General features: G+C 38.0%; 5 protein-coding genes and 2 non-coding genes across 8 annotated transcripts; 4 read left to right on the forward strand and 3 right to left on the reverse strand.

Moving 5' to 3' along the window:
• The first annotated feature begins 568 nt into the window (after positions 1 to 568).
• On the forward strand, positions 569 to 3,542 carry LOC121768126 (B3 domain-containing protein Os01g0234100-like). The gene is made up of 8 exons (XM_042164507.1): positions 569 to 771; positions 886 to 924; positions 1,000 to 1,083; positions 1,603 to 1,640; positions 1,718 to 1,877; positions 1,955 to 2,161; positions 2,499 to 2,589; positions 2,667 to 3,542. Exons 1-8 carry the CDS (start codon positions 724 to 726, stop codon positions 3,374 to 3,376), a joined length of 1,377 nt encoding a protein of 458 aa, XP_042020441.1. The 5' UTR covers positions 569 to 723; the 3' UTR covers positions 3,377 to 3,542.
• Positions 3,543 to 3,679: 137 nt separating this feature from the next.
• Positions 3,680 to 4,111, reverse strand: LOC121773603. The gene has a single exon (XM_042170497.1). It carries the CDS (start codon positions 4,109 to 4,111, stop codon positions 3,680 to 3,682), a length of 432 nt encoding a protein of 143 aa, XP_042026431.1.
• Positions 4,112 to 6,130: 2,019 nt separating this feature from the next.
• Positions 6,131 to 6,203, forward strand: TRNAR-CCU. The gene has a single exon. It is a non-coding gene; the product is annotated as a tRNA-Arg (tRNA).
• A 737-nt stretch (positions 6,204 to 6,940) lies between these two features.
• LOC121763554 (EKC/KEOPS complex subunit Tprkb-like) lies at positions 6,941 to 8,538 on the forward strand. Its single transcript, XM_042159599.1, has 6 exons — positions 6,941 to 7,143; positions 7,547 to 7,613; positions 7,692 to 7,814; positions 7,884 to 7,967; positions 8,049 to 8,135; positions 8,251 to 8,538. Exons 1-6 carry the CDS (start codon positions 7,070 to 7,072, stop codon positions 8,335 to 8,337), a joined length of 522 nt encoding a protein of 173 aa, XP_042015533.1. The 5' UTR covers positions 6,941 to 7,069; the 3' UTR covers positions 8,338 to 8,538.
• Positions 8,539 to 10,087: 1,549 nt separating this feature from the next.
• Positions 10,088 to 12,120, reverse strand: LOC121760941. Of its 2 annotated transcripts, none has more exons than XM_042156533.1 (4): positions 11,932 to 12,120; positions 11,342 to 11,488; positions 11,076 to 11,247; positions 10,088 to 10,709 (listed from the first exon to the last, which is right to left on the reverse strand). In XM_042156533.1, the coding sequence occupies exons 2-4, from the start codon at positions 11,474 to 11,476 to the stop codon at positions 10,612 to 10,614; spliced, it is 405 nt and encodes a 134-aa protein (XP_042012467.1). In that variant the 5' UTR covers positions 11,477 to 11,488; positions 11,932 to 12,120; the 3' UTR covers positions 10,088 to 10,611. The 2 variants fall into 2 exon arrangements, with proteins under 2 accessions (XP_042012467.1, XP_042012471.1); XM_042156537.1 differs by having other exon boundaries at positions 11,967 to 12,118.
• Positions 12,121 to 16,111: 3,991 nt separating this feature from the next.
• Positions 16,112 to 19,275, reverse strand: LOC121760955 (protein DJ-1 homolog C-like). The gene is made up of 8 exons (XM_042156545.1): positions 19,045 to 19,275; positions 18,656 to 18,856; positions 18,372 to 18,521; positions 18,092 to 18,271; positions 17,682 to 17,759; positions 17,348 to 17,548; positions 16,975 to 17,112; positions 16,112 to 16,706 (listed from the first exon to the last, which is right to left on the reverse strand). The coding sequence occupies exons 1-8, from the start codon at positions 19,273 to 19,275 to the stop codon at positions 16,500 to 16,502; spliced, it is 1,386 nt and encodes a 461-aa protein (XP_042012479.1). The 3' UTR covers positions 16,112 to 16,499.
• A 113-nt stretch (positions 19,276 to 19,388) lies between these two features.
• On the forward strand, positions 19,389 to 19,461 carry TRNAR-UCU. The gene has a single exon. It is a non-coding gene; the product is annotated as a tRNA-Arg (tRNA).
• The last annotated feature ends 2,027 nt before the right edge of the window (positions 19,462 to 21,488 follow it).

The raw sequence follows: 21,488 nt of genomic DNA on the forward strand, positions 1-21,488 counted from the left end.
TGTAGGAGTAGAAGAAAGATTGAGAATGGAGATGAGAGAATGTAGATGAGAATGGAAATGAGAGAATGTAGATGAGAATTGTGTATTGTGGTAATAAAACCTAGAGTCTAGAAATAGAACTGAATACCAATTTCCGGGGTAAATATATAACTCATACAAAATGTATCACGTTTGTTTCATATTAATACAAAAAGTTTGAAGTTGACATAAATCATACAAATAGTTTCTTTTGTGTTTCAATTTAGTACATTTCGTTATATATGTTTAAAAGGCGTTAACTCTTGGTCTATGTGAAGTACAAAATATTTCATCATTGTTTCATGTTGGTATAAAAAGTTTTATGATTGTTTCATATTGGTACAAAAAATTTTATAATTGTTTCATAGTTTGTAGGTCATATAAGTAAAAAGTTAATACCGTTTAAACATATATAACGGAATGTACTAAATTGAACACGAAAAAAACTTTTTGTATGATTTATGTCAAGTTAAAACTTTTTATACTAATTAAAAAAATATAATACATTTTGTACTAAGTTATATATTTATTTCCAATTTCCCCATTTCCCTCTGTCTCTCGCATTATCCCAGAAATGTTGGTCTGACACATTGTCAAAATCCCACTACTCAAACTAGCAACTTATTTTGAAATCAACGGCACGATGATCAGCAACTCTGTATAATCTATCGATTTTTCAAAACACAAAAAGAAGCAAAAGCAACTATGGCCGTCTCTCCCGTCCATGATTCTACTGGAACTATTATTTGCAAGGTCACCGCCTCTCTCTCAATAAATTGTTGATTATTCATCATTTAAAGGCATATATTGTCAAGGTTTTTTTTTTAAACAAAAAAAATTTCTGATTTGTGTGTGAATGTTATGCAGAAGCTTAAGCGGAAAATTGCTACACCGGAGGAGTCCAAGGTGATTCTCTCTTTTCTTCAAATTGATGATCATTTCAACTATATTCTATTTTTCTAAATGGGTTTTGGAATGTAGGCTAAGCACAGGAATGCTATATGGGAGACCAAGAGAAGGCTGGTGGAGCAGAGGCTTATGAACCTTGACCATGCACACCAAACTGTGAGATTTTTTTATGTTTGTTTCACTCATAAAATTCAACAACTGCTCTTTTTTTTTCTTTCTGATTTTTCACTATTTATAAATGTGTTAAGCAGTGGTGAGATCGTGCTACTTTCTATTCCCATTTGATTTGTTTCTCTTCTGTTGAGGGTTGTGTTTTTTGGGCCTTGCTAAAATTACTTTACCAATTAGGTGCAGAAGAACAACAGTAGTCAAAAGGAAATTGCTTAAATAATGTTGCAAAACTTTCATGTGCAATTCTTAAAGACTCTTTTAAATAGCATAAGCACAAAAATCAAATTTACATGAGCAATGGTTTGACCTGAAAAGACTTCTTCTTCTTCTAGTATCACTCCACCACCCTCAATAAAGTATTACTAGCATTACCACAATCTTACAACTTGGTGTGCAATTGGTATTGCTCATCTTCTTCCAAAATATCAATGAATTCTTGATACACTCTGTTGCTATAATGTTTTTTCGTAATTGGCTAAATAGAAATTCATTTTATTACTCCAGCAGGAAGAGTCCATTCCTGTGGAAACGGCTATTATAGTGTAAGTGATTGATGCTGCATATGCTTACAAAGACTACATTCCCCCTTTTTAAATGACTATTTTTTTTAATCTTATAGTCATAGACCCAAAGAGAGTCCTACTGATGTTAACACAAATGTTGGTGTCTCGAGCTCCCCAATGGAACGAGCTCAAGAGGTTCAAGCGAATCTGTCACCGAAATTCCCTAGTTTTATAAAGCTAATGCTCAAATCTCATGTATCTGGTGGATTCTGGTTGGTGAGTTGAATTCATTTAAGGCAAATATACCTTTGTAGGGTACATAAAATGCATTAAGTATACTCTTTGAAATGCAGGGCCTACCAAAGAACTTTTGTGTTGCACATCTACCGAAACATGATGAGATAGTAGTTTTGGTAGGTGAAAACGAATATGAATACACTACAAGGTACTTGGTGGAGAAAACTGGTCTAAGCGGTGGATGGAGAACCTTCTCGATTGCACATAAGTTGCTTGCAGGAGATGTTTTAGTTTATCAACTGATTGAGCCGCGCAAGTTAAAGGTAATCTTGTTAGGCTAAATCTTGGTTCTCCGCGTTTTATATTTGTTTTTCTATTTTCTTGTCGGAGTTTGCTTCTATGTAAGAGGCATGAAGATGTTAGCAAAGTCTAGACCACTTCGCATTTGAGAAGCAGACTGTTGTCAATTACACATTATCACATGGTAATAGAAACATGATCCTAACCTTGGTCAATTGCGAACATTGGATCTGCAACGTGATGCGCATGGAAGTACGACATATTCCTCTTGTACTATGCTAACATCTAGCCTAGTTTAAAGTGTAAGATCATTTGGTTAGAACTCATATCTGACTCTCTTTACCCTTTGCTTTTCTCAAGGTACATATATTGAGAGAAAGAAGCTTTACAGAAAATGTTGAAGTAGGAAGCCTTCCAAATCTAAGTTTGAATACAGAGCCAATCAAAAAAGGTATCCTAATTCAACCTTAATCTTAATTTGTTGCATCCTAAAACTTATAATTTACATGTTCACTGCAAATTCTCTAGTGAAACTGGAAGAAGAAGTGTTGATTACCAAAACAGCAAGAAAATGTCTGAAGCTCATTTCTGCTGAAAATGGTAATAAAATCAATGATATTAATCCTAATGAGGCTGCATCCGTAGACGGCAATGATTATTCTAGTACAGAAAGCATGAATGCAATCAGATTCTCAGAATCTGTTGTTAGTTTCAAAGACGTGAAGTGCTTCAAAGATTTCAGCATCCACGTTGATGGCCTCATGATTGACGCGGAGATACCTTTACATCTCAGAACTAAGTATTATGAGATCTGTCGCAGCCAAAACAATTTTCTTCATGAGAATCTTATGAAGGGGTTCAACACGAAACTAGCTGCTGGTATGATATCCGAGACAATCAACATAGCCGGTGCCATCAGAGCAGCCACAGATGCTGCCACTGACCACTTACATAACTGGGATACGACTCTGAAAGCTTTTGAGGATTTAGGCATGGAGGTGGGATTCCTTCGTGCCCGTATAGGCAATTTGCTTTCTATTTATCGCGAAGCCCAAGCTACGATTAAGCTGAAGAGGCAGGAAAGAGCTGAAGCCAAGGAAGAAACTCGGCGCCTCAACATAAAGCTCTTGGATGTCAAGGTGCGGATACAGAATCTTGATGCTGAGATCGATGGTCTTGTAAAGAAAAACGAAGAGCAGAGCTATATTTTTAGAGAGGTTGCTGCTGCTCCATGGTGAAAAAGGCCCTCTTCTCTTATCCCGTAGTGTTCATGTTTTGCTAATCTCGTTATGAGAATCTTTAGTCCCGTTTTGTGTTTCAGTCTCGCGTTTTAGTTTTAGTGACTGTTGAACAATTCTACATGGTGATGTTGAAATATGAAATATATAAATATTGGAATAGTAAGAAACATAGGATTCAAAATGTTAGATTAGAGAAAAAGGGATCAACATCTACATCGATTTTTCGAACTTGAGCAGCAGTAGCATCCAAAACTCAAAGCTTTACAACAAAACAAAAATAGACTAATTTTACAAAATGCATTACTTCTTCCTAGCAAAAGCACCAATCTCTGAGGCCTTCATCTCATCTATACTTCCCAAACTCTTCTTAGGCACCACATTGTGTGATCTCTTCAGCCCAAACCTCTCCCTCCATCGGCTCGCACCCTTCACCAGCCTTAGCGACGAGACATCCTCATAATCATCGTCACCAGCAAGGAGCTCGTCTCTGAGAGTTTTCGTCTTGGAGAAGCTCTCCCTTGATGGCAGCATTTTGCCATTGGAGAAAACCTCATCTGCAGAGATCATAGAGTAGTTCCGGACAGAGAACTCGAAATCGGAGGACACAGGAGCTTCTCTGTAGCTCTTATCTAGCTTGACGGGCTCGAGAAAATCATTTGAAAATGAGATTCTTGGACCTGTGATTGTGTTGTACAAGGCTTGATCGTTGCTAGACATGTTTAAGCATGCCATTGCAGAATAGAGCAAGAGCAAAAATATGCAGTATTTCTTTCTTTTGCTTAATTTACTGTTGGAGTTGGAGTTGGAATGCAATGTGTCTTTATATAGGGCTTCTTCAAATTTTTTTGAGTAGGTATTAATAAATGTGACTGCCCCTTTATGGTGATGAAGAAATGGTATTTACTTGTTCAAGACAAAATGGCCTCAATCATGGCGTTGTTTTTGAGCTAGAAACGTGATAAGCATATAATAATGTTTACATAGATCTGTCTATATCAATATTCAATCATATAGGATGCCAAGTTTTATGTCTTTTTCTCTTTATTTTTCTATGCTTTCTCACTAGTAAAAGCTGGTTAGTATACATTGTGGTGAAACGAGCCAAAGGTTACAAGAGCATCTTAATCTTGAAATAAGCTATAAATATAACCCTGCTATGTTGAATGAATCATAATATTTATCCATTCATATAGGGTATTCTTGACCACATGGAAAATCAGATTTACTCTTTTCAAAGGCCCTTCCCCATGTGAAGTTTCATATTCATTTTATTTCATAATATTTCTTATTCCAATAACCACACTTATTTTTTTTTATAAACTATAAATCCATTATCATAAAGAGACAACTGCAAAGAAAAAAAAAATACTAACAATTATTGATAGCATGCATGTGGTTATTTAAATTGAGTTAATCTTTGGTCATTCTTCAGAGTTCATATTGTTCATTTTAGTTGCAAGTGCATGTGATATTGTTACTTATAGGAGTATTACTTATTGATCATATTAGTGACTTAAACAATCAGCTCATAACACATTAGACTTCACCACAAATCATGCATGGACACCAAAACAGGCAACAAGCCTCATGACATTTTCACATGGGAGTTAATTTAACTTTAGTTTTGAATCTTGACTAGCAATAAAATAAAAATCTGTTTTTCCCTTTTTCTTCTTTAGTACCTAAATAAGGTGAAAAAGATTCCCATTCCAATGAGTGACCACAGGTGAGCCTCACATGATTAGTCCTTAATTAATATTCTACTAATTTGGATTAGTCAAATTATGGGTTGTTCTTAGATACTTGATTCCCCATGGTATCTAAAAACAAACCACAAGGCAAAAAATGGACAAAAAAATCGTCAAGAAAAAGTGGAGGAAAATTAGGTTTGTGTCTCTTTTGGTTTCCCATTAAGTAAACAGCCATTGTTTTTTTAACTCCTATTTCTGTTTGTCTTCTTTTTGTTCATGTAATCTTTTCAGACACAGTTTATTTTTTAATATTTCCTTTTATCCTCTATCCTTTATTACCCATAAATAATAGTCACGGACTTTGTCCAATTATTGCTTGAGAAGTGGGGATTTGCATTCTTAATAATGGATGTAATTTAGTTGAAATATGCATTAAATTGCAATGTAAATTATGCAATCAACTAAAGTTTAGCACTGTGGCATAACTAACTAAAAATACTAAATTCATCTAAAATGGAGGGAAACTAGAACACCACACACCAAGAATGTGAGAAATTTGAAATAAATATTTGCAACTTATTGAAGTTGTGGCTGAAGAACTTAATCTATGAGAAGAATGACTTAACCAGGATACATAAATCCAGAGATTTACCACTAAATGTGCAAGATCATAAGAGTGTCCACCGTGAGCGGCGGCCAATTCCTTTTTTTTTTGGATAAAATAATGTGATTTGTGGCTGTGGACAAGTCCATTGTTGGGCTGGATAAGTTTTTTATGGCTGCGGACAAATTTTTGTGACATTGCCTTGGGCTTGTCCACATTATTGTGGACACTAACGGGAGAAGGGATTGTCCATGTATTTAGGTAAGTAAATGAGATTGAACCAAAGATAATCAATTTTACTGAAGCACTATAACTTGTCCAAGGGTTTATGTATTTTAATTTAGAAATACTTAGAGAAATAACCTGTGATCTAGATGAAAATAAACCAAATTGTTCATTATTTTAATTACATAATGATCTTGACATATTGGAATAACATCGAATTCTAAACAAAAAGCGCCTGTAGCTCAGTGGATAGAGCGTCTGTTTCCTAAGCAGAAAGTCGTAGGTTCGACCCCTACCTGGCGCGATACATTGTTTTGAATCTACGTTTTTTTAAAGATTTTCTCATTCAAATTATTTTAAAATTTTTGTTATCGTTTTGTTTTACTAGTATGTAATTTCCCCCACATTTTTGCACCATTTTTTATTTATGATTTTCTCATTCAAGTTTGTATTAATTTGTATTTAGATATTTCCATATATTTTTTGTACCATTTTCTTATTCAAATTTTATTTGCTTATTTTTACCCATTTAATTTATACTCCATCCGTCCCGCACTACTCGCACTTATTTCCTTTTTGGGCGTCCCAAGTTACTTGCACTCTTTCCATTTTTAGTAAAAAATTTCACCTACAGCCGTCATTTTTGACTTTCCTATACACTCATTCCTTAATCTCCGAGCCGAAAAGGAAATGAGCGAGTAGCCCGGGACGGAGGGAGTATTTCGTTATCATTCGGTTTCTGTTTTGTTAATTTTATTATTTTCACACAGCGACGTCTACAAGAAGTAGTAGTAACTGTTATTATTTGTACTAACTAGTCAGCCCCCCAGACGAACTTTTTATAACAATTGCGTTAGTAAATAACTTGAGTTTATAATAACCATTTATTTTACAATTGTTATTATAAAATTTTAGAATATTCAATTTAGTGAGATGAAAAATATATTTAAACAGAGAGAATAGTTGAATTGATATATATTAATTCAAATTCAGTATAGTTTCATTAGTAACTGTTATTATTTGTACTAATATGATTTTGTAATTCAAATTAGAACTGGCCATTTAATATCTCACGGCCCCTTTAGAAACCCTAGCATAGTGAAGCTCGTCGTTGAAATCGTATCCTAAATCCCCCAAATCCACTACAATTCTTCGCTTACGAACGCATAAATGAAGAGCTTCGAGATCGGGATCGGTGGTATCTCTCTTTCTCTCGCTTTGTTCGTCGATGTTACTAATTCCAAGTACGTTACTCCATTTTATCTTTCTTCCTGATTTCATTAATTTGCTTTTCAATTCTATTAGAGATACTTAATTTGGCATCTTTTTTGTTTGCATATAACTTCCATAGAGAAGAAGATAAAAATTTGCTGTTGTTTCTAGCCAATACCTGACTGCTTCTGAGATAATTCGAAGATAGAAATTTGCTGGTGTTTCTAGCCAATACCTGACTGCTTCTGAGATTATAATGACTGAGTGTGTTTAAATTTCTGATTGGACATAATGTCATCCATTAATTTGGTTATAAAAGGTTTATGAAACTCCAGTGAGAGATTGTTTGAATATTCTGTTTGAATCTTTTATTGAGGAGATGCAGATTCTAGCTGCTGGTAACAAGTAATGGTGAAACTTGGTTTTCGTGTGCAGGGAGCTTCTTGAGTTGATGCAAGCAGGGACTTTGGAACCAGAAGTAGCATTTCTCAATGCTTCACTTGTAAGTACAGATTGTTGTAGTATTGACACTTGTGGATTTGCGGAATATCTGTGATATTCGTGACTTGCGATTGGACAGGTACCCGTTGTTTTCCCTGTTCTTGCTGCTGCATACAAGACGCTTGTAGCAAAATCACGAGAGTCTCTCACTACCCGCACTCTTCATTCAGAGCTTGTCTACAACTACTCCGGCTCCAAACATGTAAGAATGTTGTGCTTCTTTGTGTTAGTCTTCTGGAACTCTGCTTGAGTTATTACCTTTTTGAACCAGATATCAGAGTCCTTGAAGAGGTGCGGCATATCAGACAGCACCACTTACATCCTCGCAGCTCGTTTTGGTGCTTCATCTGATGAGGTGAGACCATTGGAATGAAAATTAATATGGATCTTCAAACTGTCATTCTCTTTCTTTGTTATATGATTGTTGTTTTGGCAGATGACAGCCATAAAGGGACATATAAAAGGGACAGAAATAGGGTTGGACGAATTGGAAACACGAGCTGACCGAGCCCAGATACACAAGGTTTGTTCATCATATCTACTCATCCCATCTTAGTTTCCATATTTTATTGCTCCAGAAAAAAAGATTATTTAAGCATGTTGTATTGTTGTTGCTGATATGCTGGTTTTGATTTCAGCACTACAAAATATCAGTGCCGGAGTTGGGGATATCTTCAGTGTCGGATGCTATTATATGCAGGATCTCTGCTCGTGATGCTTTGTAAGAAAAGCGCCCAGTTTGTTCTGTGATTGCTAATATTTTGATCCTTCCATTGACACTCAATTTGTAATAAGATTACAAATGTAATTTATATTGTTTCTCTCCCCAGATTTACTGGTTTCTATAGCATATTGTGGAAGAACAATTACGCAATGTGTTTCCTGATGGTAGTATCTGGTAGTGCCACATTACTTGGATTTGTTAACCAAGTTTTGATATAGTTTTAGTAGCATGTCTTATAATTCCACATGAAGTATTTGCAAACAAGCCATTTTAATAGTTAAATTTATAATTTTAATTTTATAATTAATATATTTAATAATTTCATGTCATTTTTTTATTTTAAATTTTTACTTTCTAAAAGTTTAAGAGAAAAAGAAAGAAATAGGATTTGACATAAAATGATGGAAGTCAAATGAAAAATATTATTCCCGGCCTCAAATTATTAAGAAAATACTCCCTCTGTTTATGATTTACAGTCCCATATTTGACCGGCATGGGGTTTAAGAAATTATATGACCTTATGAAGTAAAATGTGTAGAAAAAGTTAGTGAAATGTGAAGCTTACTTTCATACTTAGTTTTATAATAAAATGTGAGTGAAATGAGTTAGTGCAGTGTATGCCTCACTTACCGAATACAGTAAAAGTAATATGGAACATCTATTGCGGGACGGACAAAAAAAGAAAAATGGGATTATTATACTCCCCAATACCTAGATATCCTCATCTAGGCATTTTTAATGAAAAATTGAGATGAATAGTGAAAAAGTACAACGAATATGATACACTTTAGTCCAAGGAAGTACCATGATATTTTTAAAATTTAGGGACTATTGGTGCTCAAAACATAAAGTTTAGGGGTCATTTATGTAGTTCGCTTTTTATATAATTCTCTCTTATATTGAATTTACATAATTCACTCAATTATTAAAAGTACCATGATATTTTTTAAAGTTTATGGACTATTGGTGCTCAAAACACAAAGTTCAAGTGTTATTTATGTAGTTCACTCTTTATATAATTCACTCTTATATTAAATTTACGTAATTCAATCAATTATTAATTACGTCAAAATTATTTAGAAAGTCCAACCAATGGCTCAATGTAAGAGCATCTCCAGTGGGCGGATGTCCCATTAGGACATCCACTAGGACATCCCAAAAACACCTCCTGCCACGTCACTAAGACTTCTCATCCCACTGCCACGTCACTAGGACATCCCCTGCACAATCCGCCCTTCCCATCGCCCTTCCCACTAGGACATCCCGCAATAAAAAAATCATACATTTACAAATAAAACAATTTACATTTACGGAAATAAAATTTGACCGAGAATACGAATGAAATAAAATTCAACGAGCCGTATATATAGAGTTTTAAAAAAAAACAAAAAAAATTTAAAAACGGGACGTCCGACTGGACGCCACAATGGCGGACGTCCCCCCGCCCGTCGCGCCGACGTCCGAGGACACCCGACGTCCTCACGGGACGTCCATATCCGACCTTCGACGCTCCAATGGCGGACGTCCCCAACGCCCTTCCACACGTCCGACCCGACGTCCTACCGGAAGGCCGCCACTAGAGATGCTCTAACAATATGGACCACTCTTAATAGAGCAGAGCAATATGGAGAACTGATTACAACAAAATATAGTACAACGGAAGTAGTAATTACTTAGTTTAATGCAGAAAGAAGAATAAAGAATTGATCGCTTTCAGAAACATATTTTGCTTCTTTTTTTTTTAATTATCAGAAACATAAAATGGTGACGTTCTTAAAAGAAACTCAAAACTCGACAATACATTAATACTAGTACATCACAATTCTCACTAGCTAGAATCGGAAACAATGCCCATGATCCTGTAGCTAAAAGGGCTAACATATTAGCCATTTCACATTAAAACATAATCTTTCCGCTGAAGAAAGGCAGTATAACTAATTAACTAAATACATGACTCTTCGTCCATGCACATATACAAATATTACCTACTAACAAATCGTATTTTTACACCCAATCTCCTCAAATAAACGAATCCATGTCGCAAGCCAATATTATGATATCACATTATGCAAAACTTTTAAACAAACCAAACCTGAACCTGGCTCCTAAATTCGGCAAGACAAATATAAAAGAATAGCTGGCTAGTGGCAACCACCCTTGCGTAGTTGTCATCTTTCAAACGCAGCAAATTTCAATTTGGGAGGACATGATGATCTCAAAGGTTAGCCTACAAGATTAGAGCTGTCATTTTTCTCTGTAGAAAGAAAGAATTACTTCACTTATCCGCTAACATAGTCTTTGTTCTTTTCACACGATATTCAGTATCTGAGTTTGACTGATTGTTTTCATCAACAAAATTCTGACCTGTACCCTCTGCAAGAACCCAATAACTTAAATCATATTTCAGCCGTGAAAGTAAAAAGAAAATAGACCAAGGCATGATTCTGAATGACTCAATACAATACAAACTAGAAAGTGATAGTAGCATGATTTGCTCTGGACTCAACTCAACAGCAGATCTTGTTCTTATGTATCAGTACATTGTTGTTCTACCTTCACATTTCTAAAGCATGTATAGTCTTGTGCTCCCTAAAACTACAAAGTATGCATGAGATAGCAAACAGCCATATCACTCACCGTCTCACACAACAACAAAAAATGTCTCAAGTATTTATAAACTCCTTATTGGAGTCAATATAGAAAAAGCCAATCTCATTCACAAGAATGAGTTCAAATCACCTCTCTGGGAGTCATGCAAATCACAGTTAGGCTTAACAACTTTCCAAGGTTCTGGTGCATGAGCTGATACAGTAGGACGTTTACTATGGCCAATGGAATCAACTGAAACATGGGAAAGAGGATGACCCCTATTGCACTTTATCTTCCAACATCCATGCAGCCGACCAGCCAACTGGAACACATAAATACCATCAAAAGAATTGTATGTCAAAGTAACAAAATGAAATATTAGCATTAAATGTGTGTTTAGAAGTAGTATTATGCACATTTATATGATCTATTAGTGTAGTGCTTTTTTCTTCCACGTCCTGATCAAGCAAACTAATTGACTGGTGCAGTTGTTTAACAAATGAGAGTTCCAAATGTTGGAGAAATAAGCTGTGCTTCTGATCAGTCCACATCGTGCTGTCGTCCTGCAGGAACAAGGAACATTCTTTAGATAATTATGAGAGAGAGCATTTCGAAATAATAAAATTCCTTCAGTTCCGTGTGCAATAGAGAGATTAGAACAAAGCGTAAAGCAAATCTTCCACATCTCTACGACCTGAATCTGAAACTTCCAAATCTCTTCTTCCACTATAAAATTTAGATTTCATTCAAGAATAGGAGGAACCATCCATCTAGACTCATCTACTAGTATACAGAATTCCTTCGCCCTGCTTCGCCTCTCAGAATCAACAGATAGATTTTGGATTTGATACAGACTTGTTTTTCTCATGATAAAATTTGACGGCAAATACTAAACATAAACTTCACCATAGAATAATCCTTCCCAATTTCTCACAGGAAATAAAAAAAAAAAAGTAAAAAACAAAGACCATCGAGAAGGGGGGGAATTGGGAAGAAACGAAATTACCGAGAATAGATGCAAAATATGTTAGCAAATCTGACCGGTCAAAGTGGAAGAAGCACAACAAATATCGAGCGTTGGCGGCGGAGAGTTTGTTTTGCATATAAAAGTTTACAGCCAAAAGGGCGATGATGGGATTTGTAAATCGTCACGCGAAAAGGGAAGAGAATTTTAAGGGGGGGGGGGGAGAGAGGAGGTCGGTAGTTCCACATAGAGAAGAGAAGAGAAGAGAAGAGAAGACACTTGTGCGTAAAAGAAGGTAGGGTGCCACGTCAGATTTAAATATCTTCGGCAGTTGTCAGCTAGGAGCGTGACTCACGCGCCTCCAATTGGGTGCGTGTGCGTAATTGCTTTGGTGATGTGATGAGGCTGTGTGGGGCCCTGGTCCCTTTTTCGAACTTTTCAAATCATCTTTAATACACGTGTAATCATTCTCTATAGGCCGGCATTTTATTCATTCATATTTTCCAATGTTTTAAAAACCGGACCGATAAGCGAACCAGTGAAGCTACTGGTTCATGGTTCAACCGGTCGGACCGGTTTAATCACTGGTCGAACTGTTTACTGTTACTAGGGCTGGCAAATCGTGCGGATTGGGTCGTTATCGGGTCAACCTGATAATGACCCAACCCAATAAGGCCTAACCTGAACCCGGCCTGTTAAGGAAACTGTAAATCCAAACACGAACCCGACCTGCTACCTTCAATTCCGAACACGACCCGCACCCGACACGAACCCGTTATCGACACGATATAATATGGGTTGACACGACACGATAACTACCCGAACCTGATATTACACGATTAAAACCTAATATTACACGATTAAACCTTAATTTTTAACCTAATTTACACAATTAAAATTCGTTTTATACTATTTAAACCTAATTTATAAGAAATTAAAAAAATAAAGTAATATATATATTTTTAAATAATAATAAAAATAATAATATTATTTTTTAATGGGTTACCCGTATCCGACCCGCATCCGACCCGAACCCAACCCGAAATTATCGGGTTCTTAATGGGTCAACCCGATAAGGACACGGATCCAATAAGACTTGACCCCAACCCAATAATTTCGTGCGGAGTCGTGTCAGATTATCGTGTCGTGTCGAAAATTGCCAGCCCTACCCGAGCATATCAAACCCCAACTCATCTAAGGAGAAAGTATCAAATTGCATGAACTGCGCCTCCGCTGGGGTCGAAGTGTGCGAAGAAGCAGTCGAAAAATCAAAACTGGGGCGATAGACGTTTTCTTCCCCCGGCGTCCCCTGCGTCCCCGGAACCCCCCTGTCGGGGGTTTCATCGTCGGTACCCACCCTGTCGTCCCCTGCGTCGGGGGCTGCATCGTCGTCCCCCCCAGGCATCATCTGCACACCGGGCTGCATCCCCGGTACCCCCTGCCACGCCGACATACTCCCCCTAGCTGCCATCCCTGGCATCATCCCCTGCTACGGGTACATGTTGTAGTACCTTGGCATCGGACCCCATCCACCTCCCACGGGTACCGGGGGAGTTTGAGACCCGCTCGTCACTGGAGTACCTTCGTTGGTGTTCTCCATTTCGCGTTGTTGCTCTTGTACAGAAATTAAGATAGAGAGAGTACTCGTTAAAACAAATGGTGCGAATGAAAATGACGTGCAAAGCGCGTATATATAGTGTTTCGAAAATTTTAAAAAAAATTACAAAATTCGGCTGGGCGATGCGCTAGGCGATCCGGAGGCTGCAATGGCGCCGAGCGGACCTAGCTATCCTCACCCGGCTGCGACGACTGGCCCTTCTTCTTCCCCTTGCCCTTCTTCTTTGGGGCGCCCTGGTCCCGCACTGCTCCCCCCGTTTGAACGGGAGTTTTCATAACCCCGAGCATATCAAACCCCAACTCATCTAAGGAGAAAGTATCAAATTGCGTGAACTGCGCCTCCGCTGGGGTCGAAGTGTGCGAAGAAGCAGTCGAAAAATCAAAACTGGGGCGATAGACGTTTTCCTCCCCCGGCGTCCCCTGCGTCCCCGGTACCCCCCTGTCGGGGGTTGCATCGCCGGTACCCACCCTGTCGTCCCCTGCGTCGGGGGCTGCATCGTCGTCCCCTCCAGGCATCATCTGCATCCCGAGTGCCCACCTCGGCATCATCTGCACACCGGGCTGCATCCCTGATACCCCTGCCACGCCGGCATACTCCCCCTAGCTGCCATCCCGGGCATCATCCCCTGCCACGGGTACATGTTGTAGTACCCTGACATCGGACCCAACCACCTCCCACGGGTACCGGGAGAGTTTGAAACCCGCTCGTCACTAGAGTACCTTCGTTGGTGTTCTCCATTTCGTGTTGTTGCTCTTGTACAGAAATTAATATAGAGAGAATACTCGTTAAAACAAGTGGTGCGAATGAAAATGACATGCAAAGCGCGTATATATAGTGTTTCGAAAATTTTTTAAAAAAATACAAAATTCGGCTGGGCATCGCTAGGCGATCCGGAGGCTGCAATGGCGCCGAGCGGATCGCCCAGCGCCACAAAATCGCCTAGCGCTAGGCGGTTTTTTTATCCGAAAACCGCTAGGCGGTTGCAATGGTTCGCCTAGCGCCGACGCTCGGCTAGGCGGTGCGCTAGGCGCCATTGCGGATGCTCTAATAATCAAATCATTATTATGATTTTTAAGTTATTAGTTTTATTGACCAACAATGTCAATATAATGTCACATTTAAACCATGTTGACATTTTTACCAACTAAGTTTAAAATTCATACTCCCTCCGTCCCACATAATTTGGGACACTTTGACCAGGCACGGGTTTTAAGAAATGTAATGAAAAGTGAGTTGAAAAAGTGAGTGGAATGTGAGTCCTACTTTTATATATTAGTTTTATAATCAAATGTGAGTAGGAATGAGTTAGTGGAATATGAGGTTCACTATAAAAAATGGTAAAAGTGAAATGGGTCAAATTATATGGGACGGACTAAAATGGAATACTGGGTCAAATTATGTGGGACGGAGGGAGTATTAGTATATTTTAATCTCAGTTGACATTATATTTTAATCTTGGTGGCTTATTCTCTAGATTCCAAGATAGTGGTAGTATTTTAGTAGGATCCTTTAGGTTAGTCACTTAATATGTCATTTCATTATTTTACGAAAATTCAATCATTTTAATTTCTTATTAGTTTTTTAGTATAACTCAATGAATATTATTTTTTGTTATGAATCGGAGATCGATTGAATGCTCAAGAACAACAAGAAACAATACTCAAGGAGATCGATTGAATGCTCAAGAACAACAAGAAACAATACTCAAGGATTTAACGTGGTTCGATCAAGTGATCTATGTCCACGAGCGAAGAACAGATGTGATCCTTTATTGATGATGATTTGCAGAGATTACAATAACAAGAGAGCTCAACAACTCGACTATCAATCTCGCACCTCTGATCTAACTTTTCTCCCCAAAGTTAATCAAGTGAAGAAACGGATTGTTGAATCTAATGAGAATAATGCACGTGAATGATGTGAGCGCTATTGAGCTTTCACATTTATACACTGACGTGGCAGCTCATCTCCTCAGCTCGTGGTCCCAGCTTGAGGCGTGCTTCAACGAACCGCCTTCATTCCCAAACTAACCATTGCACTTGAATTCCAGCCGTTGATCTCGACGATCAACATCGGACGGCTCAGATGCATGGTTACTCCTTTATCATTTTTCTTCATGCTGAAAATAAATATTTCAACCAAATGAGTAATATGCACGATCCACATTAAAAGTGATAAATTAACATCTCATGATATTATTCTTCCATTTACAGGGATAAAAAAGACACCCTCATTATTTGGATGTATTTATCATAATGATCACAACTTAAATACTAATTGGATGTAATTATGTGGATTACATTCTTTGTCCACAACAATGTATTTAATTTTCTTCTTTGATCGTCTATAAGAATCAGTCATTTAAACCTGTTATGCTTTTTTTTTAATCATAAATCATTTTGAAAGAATGCTTATTTCTTTTTTACGATTTTTTTGAAAGATAAAGAGTGCTCATTTTTATAGAAACTTTTTTTAATCATTCCCCCATGCCATGGTATATTTTTATTTCTTCTTTCGATAAAACTACCTCTATTAGTTCTTTATTTTGAGAAATTAACCCCCCATACATAAATCAATTTGTAAGGACATAATTCATTCACAATATTTAGAAACTAAAGTATGCCTCAAGATGGAAGATGTAAATCATAGTAGACAAATTATGTGAATCATACATCGTCGAAACTAATAAGGAATCTAATTCCAGAAAGGCCCCTTTTGATTTCTTTCTATAGTAGACCATTAATCTAAGCAAGGATACCAACAAAGGTAGCAAAAAATAGAGCCAAATGAAGGAAAACAGACCGACTGATAAATCCAGCAATACCTCCATTTCCGGTGAGCATTGCTTCACACACGACAGGACGAAGGTACACTGCACCATCGGATCATCACTAGGGCTGACCCGCTGATTCTTCCAATCCAGCATTTTTAACAAAACCCAAGCTTTCTCCACCCAAGAAGAAATAATGCGATGCTCATCATGAGTTTTGGATCATCTAGGGTACTCGAAAACGAGACCCTCTGCCACACTCCTTGCTCTTGCTGACCCGAAAAGCTTACCTACAATAGCGAGTCCGAAATCTGTTGCAGTGGCAAGTCCCCTGCCAGTGATCACCTTGCCATCAATAACTACTCGGACACCACTCACAGCATCGTCGAGCATGCTCATGACGGAGGGATGAGCTGTTGCTTTCTTACCCTGTTTAAGTTGAGCAAGTATTATTTGATGTGTATTAGAAATTTAGCAGAAAACAAATCATGAAAGCAGAGAAGAAAAAAAACACACGAATTGTTTACCCACTTTGTCACCATGTGTGCCGATTCAGCCAGGGATATTTCATTAATATTTTTTACTTTTCGAATACAATTACGTGGAGATTAGGCATCTATTCATATTAGTCATTCAACCCTAAGCCAACTCTTATAAGGATACAGCTGAAAGATAGATTGATTGAAGTGACAATTACCTTTAGCAGTCCTTGTTTGTGAAGAATGGTAGGCGAAGAACAGATGGCTCCTAATATTCTTCCAGATAGTTGTTGTTCTTTCAACATTTTCTTTACAATTCTAGACCTCTGTAGCCGCTCAACCCCCAAAGTTCCTCCCTGAAATTGACGAGCGAGCAATGACTAGGGAAATACGAAAACAAGGCCAGAAGCAAATGATTCTTCTTTCTTGTAGCTTGGGGAGGGTTGAACATAAATAATGTAAACATCCAAAAGATTGAGTTGCACGATTCCTGGCCATGCTCTAACAGCAGATAAATATGAAGATGCAAAAGAAGCTAAGAAATAGTTGAAATCACATGAACGAAGGGTGGTATGAATTTTGAAACCTTACAGGCAGGATTATCAGATCATGAACAGAATCTGCAGCAGCGCCAATCGCCTTGTCTGCCATTATTTTTGTTCCGCTGGATGCTAAAACCTTCAACGATTTTTCCACTGAAGCAACTACAACATTTGCTTTTGCTCGTCGTAGAATATCTACAATGGTCACCACTTCAATTTCTTCACAACCATTAGCAATCGGAATCAGAACCTACAACATTTGCCAAAATCAACATTTGAAGTTCTTTAAACGTTAAATAAATCAATGAGAAAGTCAAATGATAAAAGATCCAAGTACTAATTGCAGAAGATATTAGGGTATCATAGGTAGCTAAAATTCTTACCTGAGGTGGGTGACCAGAAGACCAGGAAACTTCGTTAAACTCTTCCTTCCTAGAGTTACCATCAGCAGCATTCAACAGCTGTGCAACGAGACAAGCATAATATTATCTCAAGCCGGTAATGCTGAAAGATAAAATACACTTTTATGAACTAGCCAGAAAACAAAACAAAATTTCCAGGACAAGAAAACTTTAGCAGCTCTTCACCTAAATTCTATTTGTTGTTGCTAAAAGCAGCATATCTAGCTCTGAGGTGAAATACAACATTCTATTTTGAACTACATCATAATTAGACACATGCTTTAAGAATCACATTTAAGATGTCCTTAAAAAACTAGCTAGGCTATTATAATGCTTATGACATGCATATGTTTCAGTTATTATCTAAAGAAAGGTGATTCAGAGATTCTTACCAAAGTGGCAGCAATTTCCTCGGTCACCAAGTCGCCAAATAGCTGTTCCACTAGCGACAGAGAAAACTCAAAACAAGTGCCAGGGCCTCGACTAGTTGTCAGCTCTCCCGAAATTTGTAAATTTGATTTAACGGACCAAAAAGTGGGTAGTTTGTCCATAAACGCAGGGTGACAAGTTGTCTAACCACATATACTATGAGCTCATCATTAAATCAAAGAACACAAATATACATAGAGAAAGAATATAAGTAAAAGTTAGCCATCAAACGATTGGAATTACCTGTTTCCTCTTAAGAAGACCCCAAGGCAAAAGTGCAACTGCTGGAGCAGCACAAATTGCAGCATATAACCTCTTTGCCTCCGCTTGTTTTATTGTTATATCCCGAAGAACTTGGCAGTCCCTTAAGCGAGCAGAGCCTGGCATTCCTCCCTAATCACACACAACAAAGTCTAGTGACAACCCGGAACTTCAAATATTCTATATCAATTAGAACAAAACCAAAGCTATATAGACAATAAAGCTCAAATTCAAACAGATAAACAAAAGTGAGTATATAAACAAACCGGCAGGGCAACAAGATCAAAGGTCTGATCAGAGCAAGCAGAGATAAAGGCATCAGCCACGAGTCTGGTGCCACCAGCAGCCTCAACCTCCAGCTGCTCCTCGACGGAAGCCACCGTGACATGGGCTCCTGACCGCCGCAAAACATCAATCATTATCACCGCTTCCATCTCTTCCGTCCCGAACCCAATTGGGACCAGAACCTATCACATAAACAATCATAGTGATGATGAGTACACTATCAGCAAACAAAGCAGGAACCCGTCTCCTTAAAACCAGCTGAACAATTATAGAAAAGAATGCAAGTGTAAATGACAACCAAACTAGCCGAAAACCACAGTAAGAAACTTTAAAATAGTTAGAAAACTAGACAAAAATTAAAAAAGGGCACCTTTTTCAGAGGAACTGGAGACAAGGGGGATGAGGTATCGGGAGTTGGTGAGATAATTCCGGTGGGTTTTTTGGAGCGTCGTTTAACGACGGGTTTCTCCTGCGTTTGGCAGTTTCGTATTGATCCATAAACCGACAAGGTCGATGATTGTACTGCGGCATACACGGCTGCCGGCTTCTTCGTAGCGGCCACCGGAGAAAGAGGCGGTAGTGTTAGTGACCTCAACGCCATTTTTTTGCTATCTTGGCTGAAATTGCTAATTTATCTGTTATATTTTTCCCTTTTAGGACTGACATAGTAGTATTTGTTTTAGTATTATTATAATTGAAAGTAGATTCATATTGGCGCCCGTGGCCTAATGGATAAGGCGTCTGACTTCTAATCAGGCGATTGTGGGTTCGAGTCCCACCGGGCGTGACTTTATTTTTGCTCAAAAGCCGAAATAAGGTTCGGAGGGAGTATTTACTTAGCCCAAGAATTTGAGGTCATCGTCATTAAGGGGGAAAAACAATTGAAATATACGTTTGTTTGTAATTTGTATTCAAATTAATCTCTTCATAACTGCGATATAATCAATTCTATGTACTGTTAGGTCCTCTCTATTTATTAACTTTTTTTGGTATACTAATATCATACTCCCTTTTTCTCTTAAATTTTGTAATATTTTGACCAGGCATAAATTTTAAAAAGTTTAATGAAAAGTGAGTTGAAAAGCTTAGTGTAACGCGAGTTCTACTTTTAAATATATTGGTTTGTAATAAAATGTGAGTGAAAATGAGTCAGTGTAACGTGATGTCTACTACCAAAAAGTGAAATGTAACAAATTTTATGTGACAGACGGATATAGAAATATGTGACAAATTTTCAGAGACAGAGGGAGTAGGCACATATCCTACCTCCATCTAGGCATGCACAAGGGTCGGGAATTGCCGGTTCCGGGCCCGAACCGGCGGGTCAAGGGTCGAGAAATCCATGAACCTGAACCGGCCCGCCTAGCTCCCGGCGGTTCCGGTTCCGGTTCAAAAAACCGGCGGTTTACGCGGCGGTTCAAAACCGCCGGTTTTTGGCTTGAACCGCCGGTTCGACGGTTCGACGATTTTTTTTTTTTTTTTTGCATTTTTTAACTTTTCAATTTTAATCAAATTACATTACACTTTTCAAGTTTGTTTTTATATGAAATGTGAGTAAATAAAATTGAAAAAAATACGGCTAAAGTTGCAATTTTATTGAAATTGCATGTTTACAAATTACACGTTACAAGTTACAACAATTACAAATTGAAAACATATGGCGGTCTTGAAGCCTTAAACAAAATTTAAATACAAATGAGACTACTAGTGAAGAACTAATTACAAATGACAAGAAACGACGTTGAAGTTCTTAAACGTATAAGTGTATTATATATATACTCTTAACCGGTGAAGAAGATCTTTCTACATAACTAAATTAAGGACACCTTTAGCAATTCAACTTTAAGTGTTGAGTTTCGTCTAACAATCAACAATTATAGTAGAATTGTCAAAAGTTTCCCTCATTTAGCCGTATAGAGAAATATACTTCATCGACTAGAGTATATACAAATACAATTATGTAATTGTATTGGCATATTTTTAAAGTAGGAATTAATGGGAAAAAAAAGAAATAAAAGAAAAAGGACTTGAGCTCAACTTAAATTAAAAATTTAAGTTGAGGTGCCTACGTATCCCAATTGCTCATTTGCATTAGGGAATCAAAGTCCACGTAGTTCTCTTACCTTACTTACCTATTTGGCTTGGCCGGCGGCGGTTGACGGTTGGCCTAATCTTCATCCCCGGTGAATTCATCTTGTGATCCCTCTTGACGATCATTCCAATCATTTTCTTGTTCTCGGACGTCAGCTTTGGCCCAATCATCAAGTAACATCACGGCTTCCATATTTTTCGCCGAGAGCTTACTTCTTGATTCATCCAAAACGCGCGAGTCAACACTAAAAGCGGACTCGACGGCGACGGCGGAAGCCGGAACAGAAAAAATCTCCTTGGCCATTGAAGCAAGGATGGGAAAATCTTTCTCGTGTGTTCCCCACCAATCGAGGACGTCGATTTGGGCGGGAGGAGTAGGACCTTCATCACCAAAGGAAAAGAGTGATTCAAAATATAAATCTAATTCACTGACCATACCTGAGGACCTTCCACCGGTGCTGTAGTTGTATAGGTCGGCTAGTTGGGATTGCGCGTCGGGGTCATCATAATCGGCTTGAAATGCAAAGCCATAGTTATGTTGTGGAGGAGGGGGTCTTCTGACTTGGTGAGTGGTGTTATACTTGGTTTCATATTCGGTGTAGAGAGAGCGCAAGTTATACTCGAGGTTTTGTTGCACAACTGACTGGTCCGGGAGGTTTATTTGAAAGGTTTCTGAGAGGTCGACTCCAAATTCGTCACTGGTATCCGATTGGATTGCTTGAA

The sequence above is a fragment of the Salvia splendens genome, chromosome 2 (assembly GCF_004379255.2).
Source record: "Salvia splendens isolate huo1 chromosome 2, SspV2, whole genome shotgun sequence".
Classification (NCBI taxonomy): domain Eukaryota; kingdom Viridiplantae; phylum Streptophyta; class Magnoliopsida; order Lamiales; family Lamiaceae; genus Salvia; species Salvia splendens.

Bases quoted from the DNA above. Each gene is read 5' to 3' on its own strand.
- LOC121763554 (XM_042159599.1), top strand. From the start codon at position 7,070: ATGAAGAGCTTCGAGATCGGGATCGGTGGTATCTCTCTTTCTCTCGCT. The intron at 7,144-7,546 runs GTACGTTACTCC...TTTCGTGTGCAG, and splicing joins GTCGATGTTACTAATTCCAA to GGAGCTTCTTGAGTTGATGC. The intron at 7,815-7,883 runs GTAAGAATGTTG...TTTTTGAACCAG, and splicing joins ACTACTCCGGCTCCAAACAT to ATATCAGAGTCCTTGAAGAG.
- LOC121760955 (XM_042156545.1), bottom strand. From the start codon at position 19,275: ATGGCGTTGAGGTCACTAACACTACCGCCTCTTTCTCCGGTGGCCGCT. The intron at 18,272-18,371 runs GTAATTCCAATC...ATATGTGGTTAG, and splicing joins GTCTTCTTAAGAGGAAACAG to ACAACTTGTCACCCTGCGTT. The intron at 17,549-17,681 runs GTAAGAATTTTA...CAAATGTTGTAG, and splicing joins CTTCTGGTCACCCACCTCAG to GTTCTGATTCCGATTGCTAA.
- LOC121760941 (XM_042156533.1), bottom strand. From the start codon at position 11,476: ATGTGGACTGATCAGAAGCACAGCTTATTTCTCCAACATTTGGAACTC. The intron at 11,248-11,341 runs GTGCATAATACT...TATGTGTTCCAG, and splicing joins CACTAATAGATCATATAAAT to TTGGCTGGTCGGCTGCATGG. The intron at 10,710-11,075 runs GTGATTTGAACT...GGGTTCTTGCAG, and splicing joins TTTGCATGACTCCCAGAGAG to AGGGTACAGGTCAGAATTTT.
- LOC121768126 (XM_042164507.1), top strand. From the start codon at position 724: ATGGCCGTCTCTCCCGTCCATGATTCTACTGGAACTATTATTTGCAAG. The intron at 772-885 runs GTCACCGCCTCT...AATGTTATGCAG, and splicing joins CTGGAACTATTATTTGCAAG to AAGCTTAAGCGGAAAATTGC. The intron at 2,162-2,498 runs GTAATCTTGTTA...GCTTTTCTCAAG, and splicing joins TTGAGCCGCGCAAGTTAAAG to GTACATATATTGAGAGAAAG.
- LOC121773603 (XM_042170497.1), bottom strand. From the start codon at position 4,111: ATGGCATGCTTAAACATGTCTAGCAACGATCAAGCCTTGTACAACACA.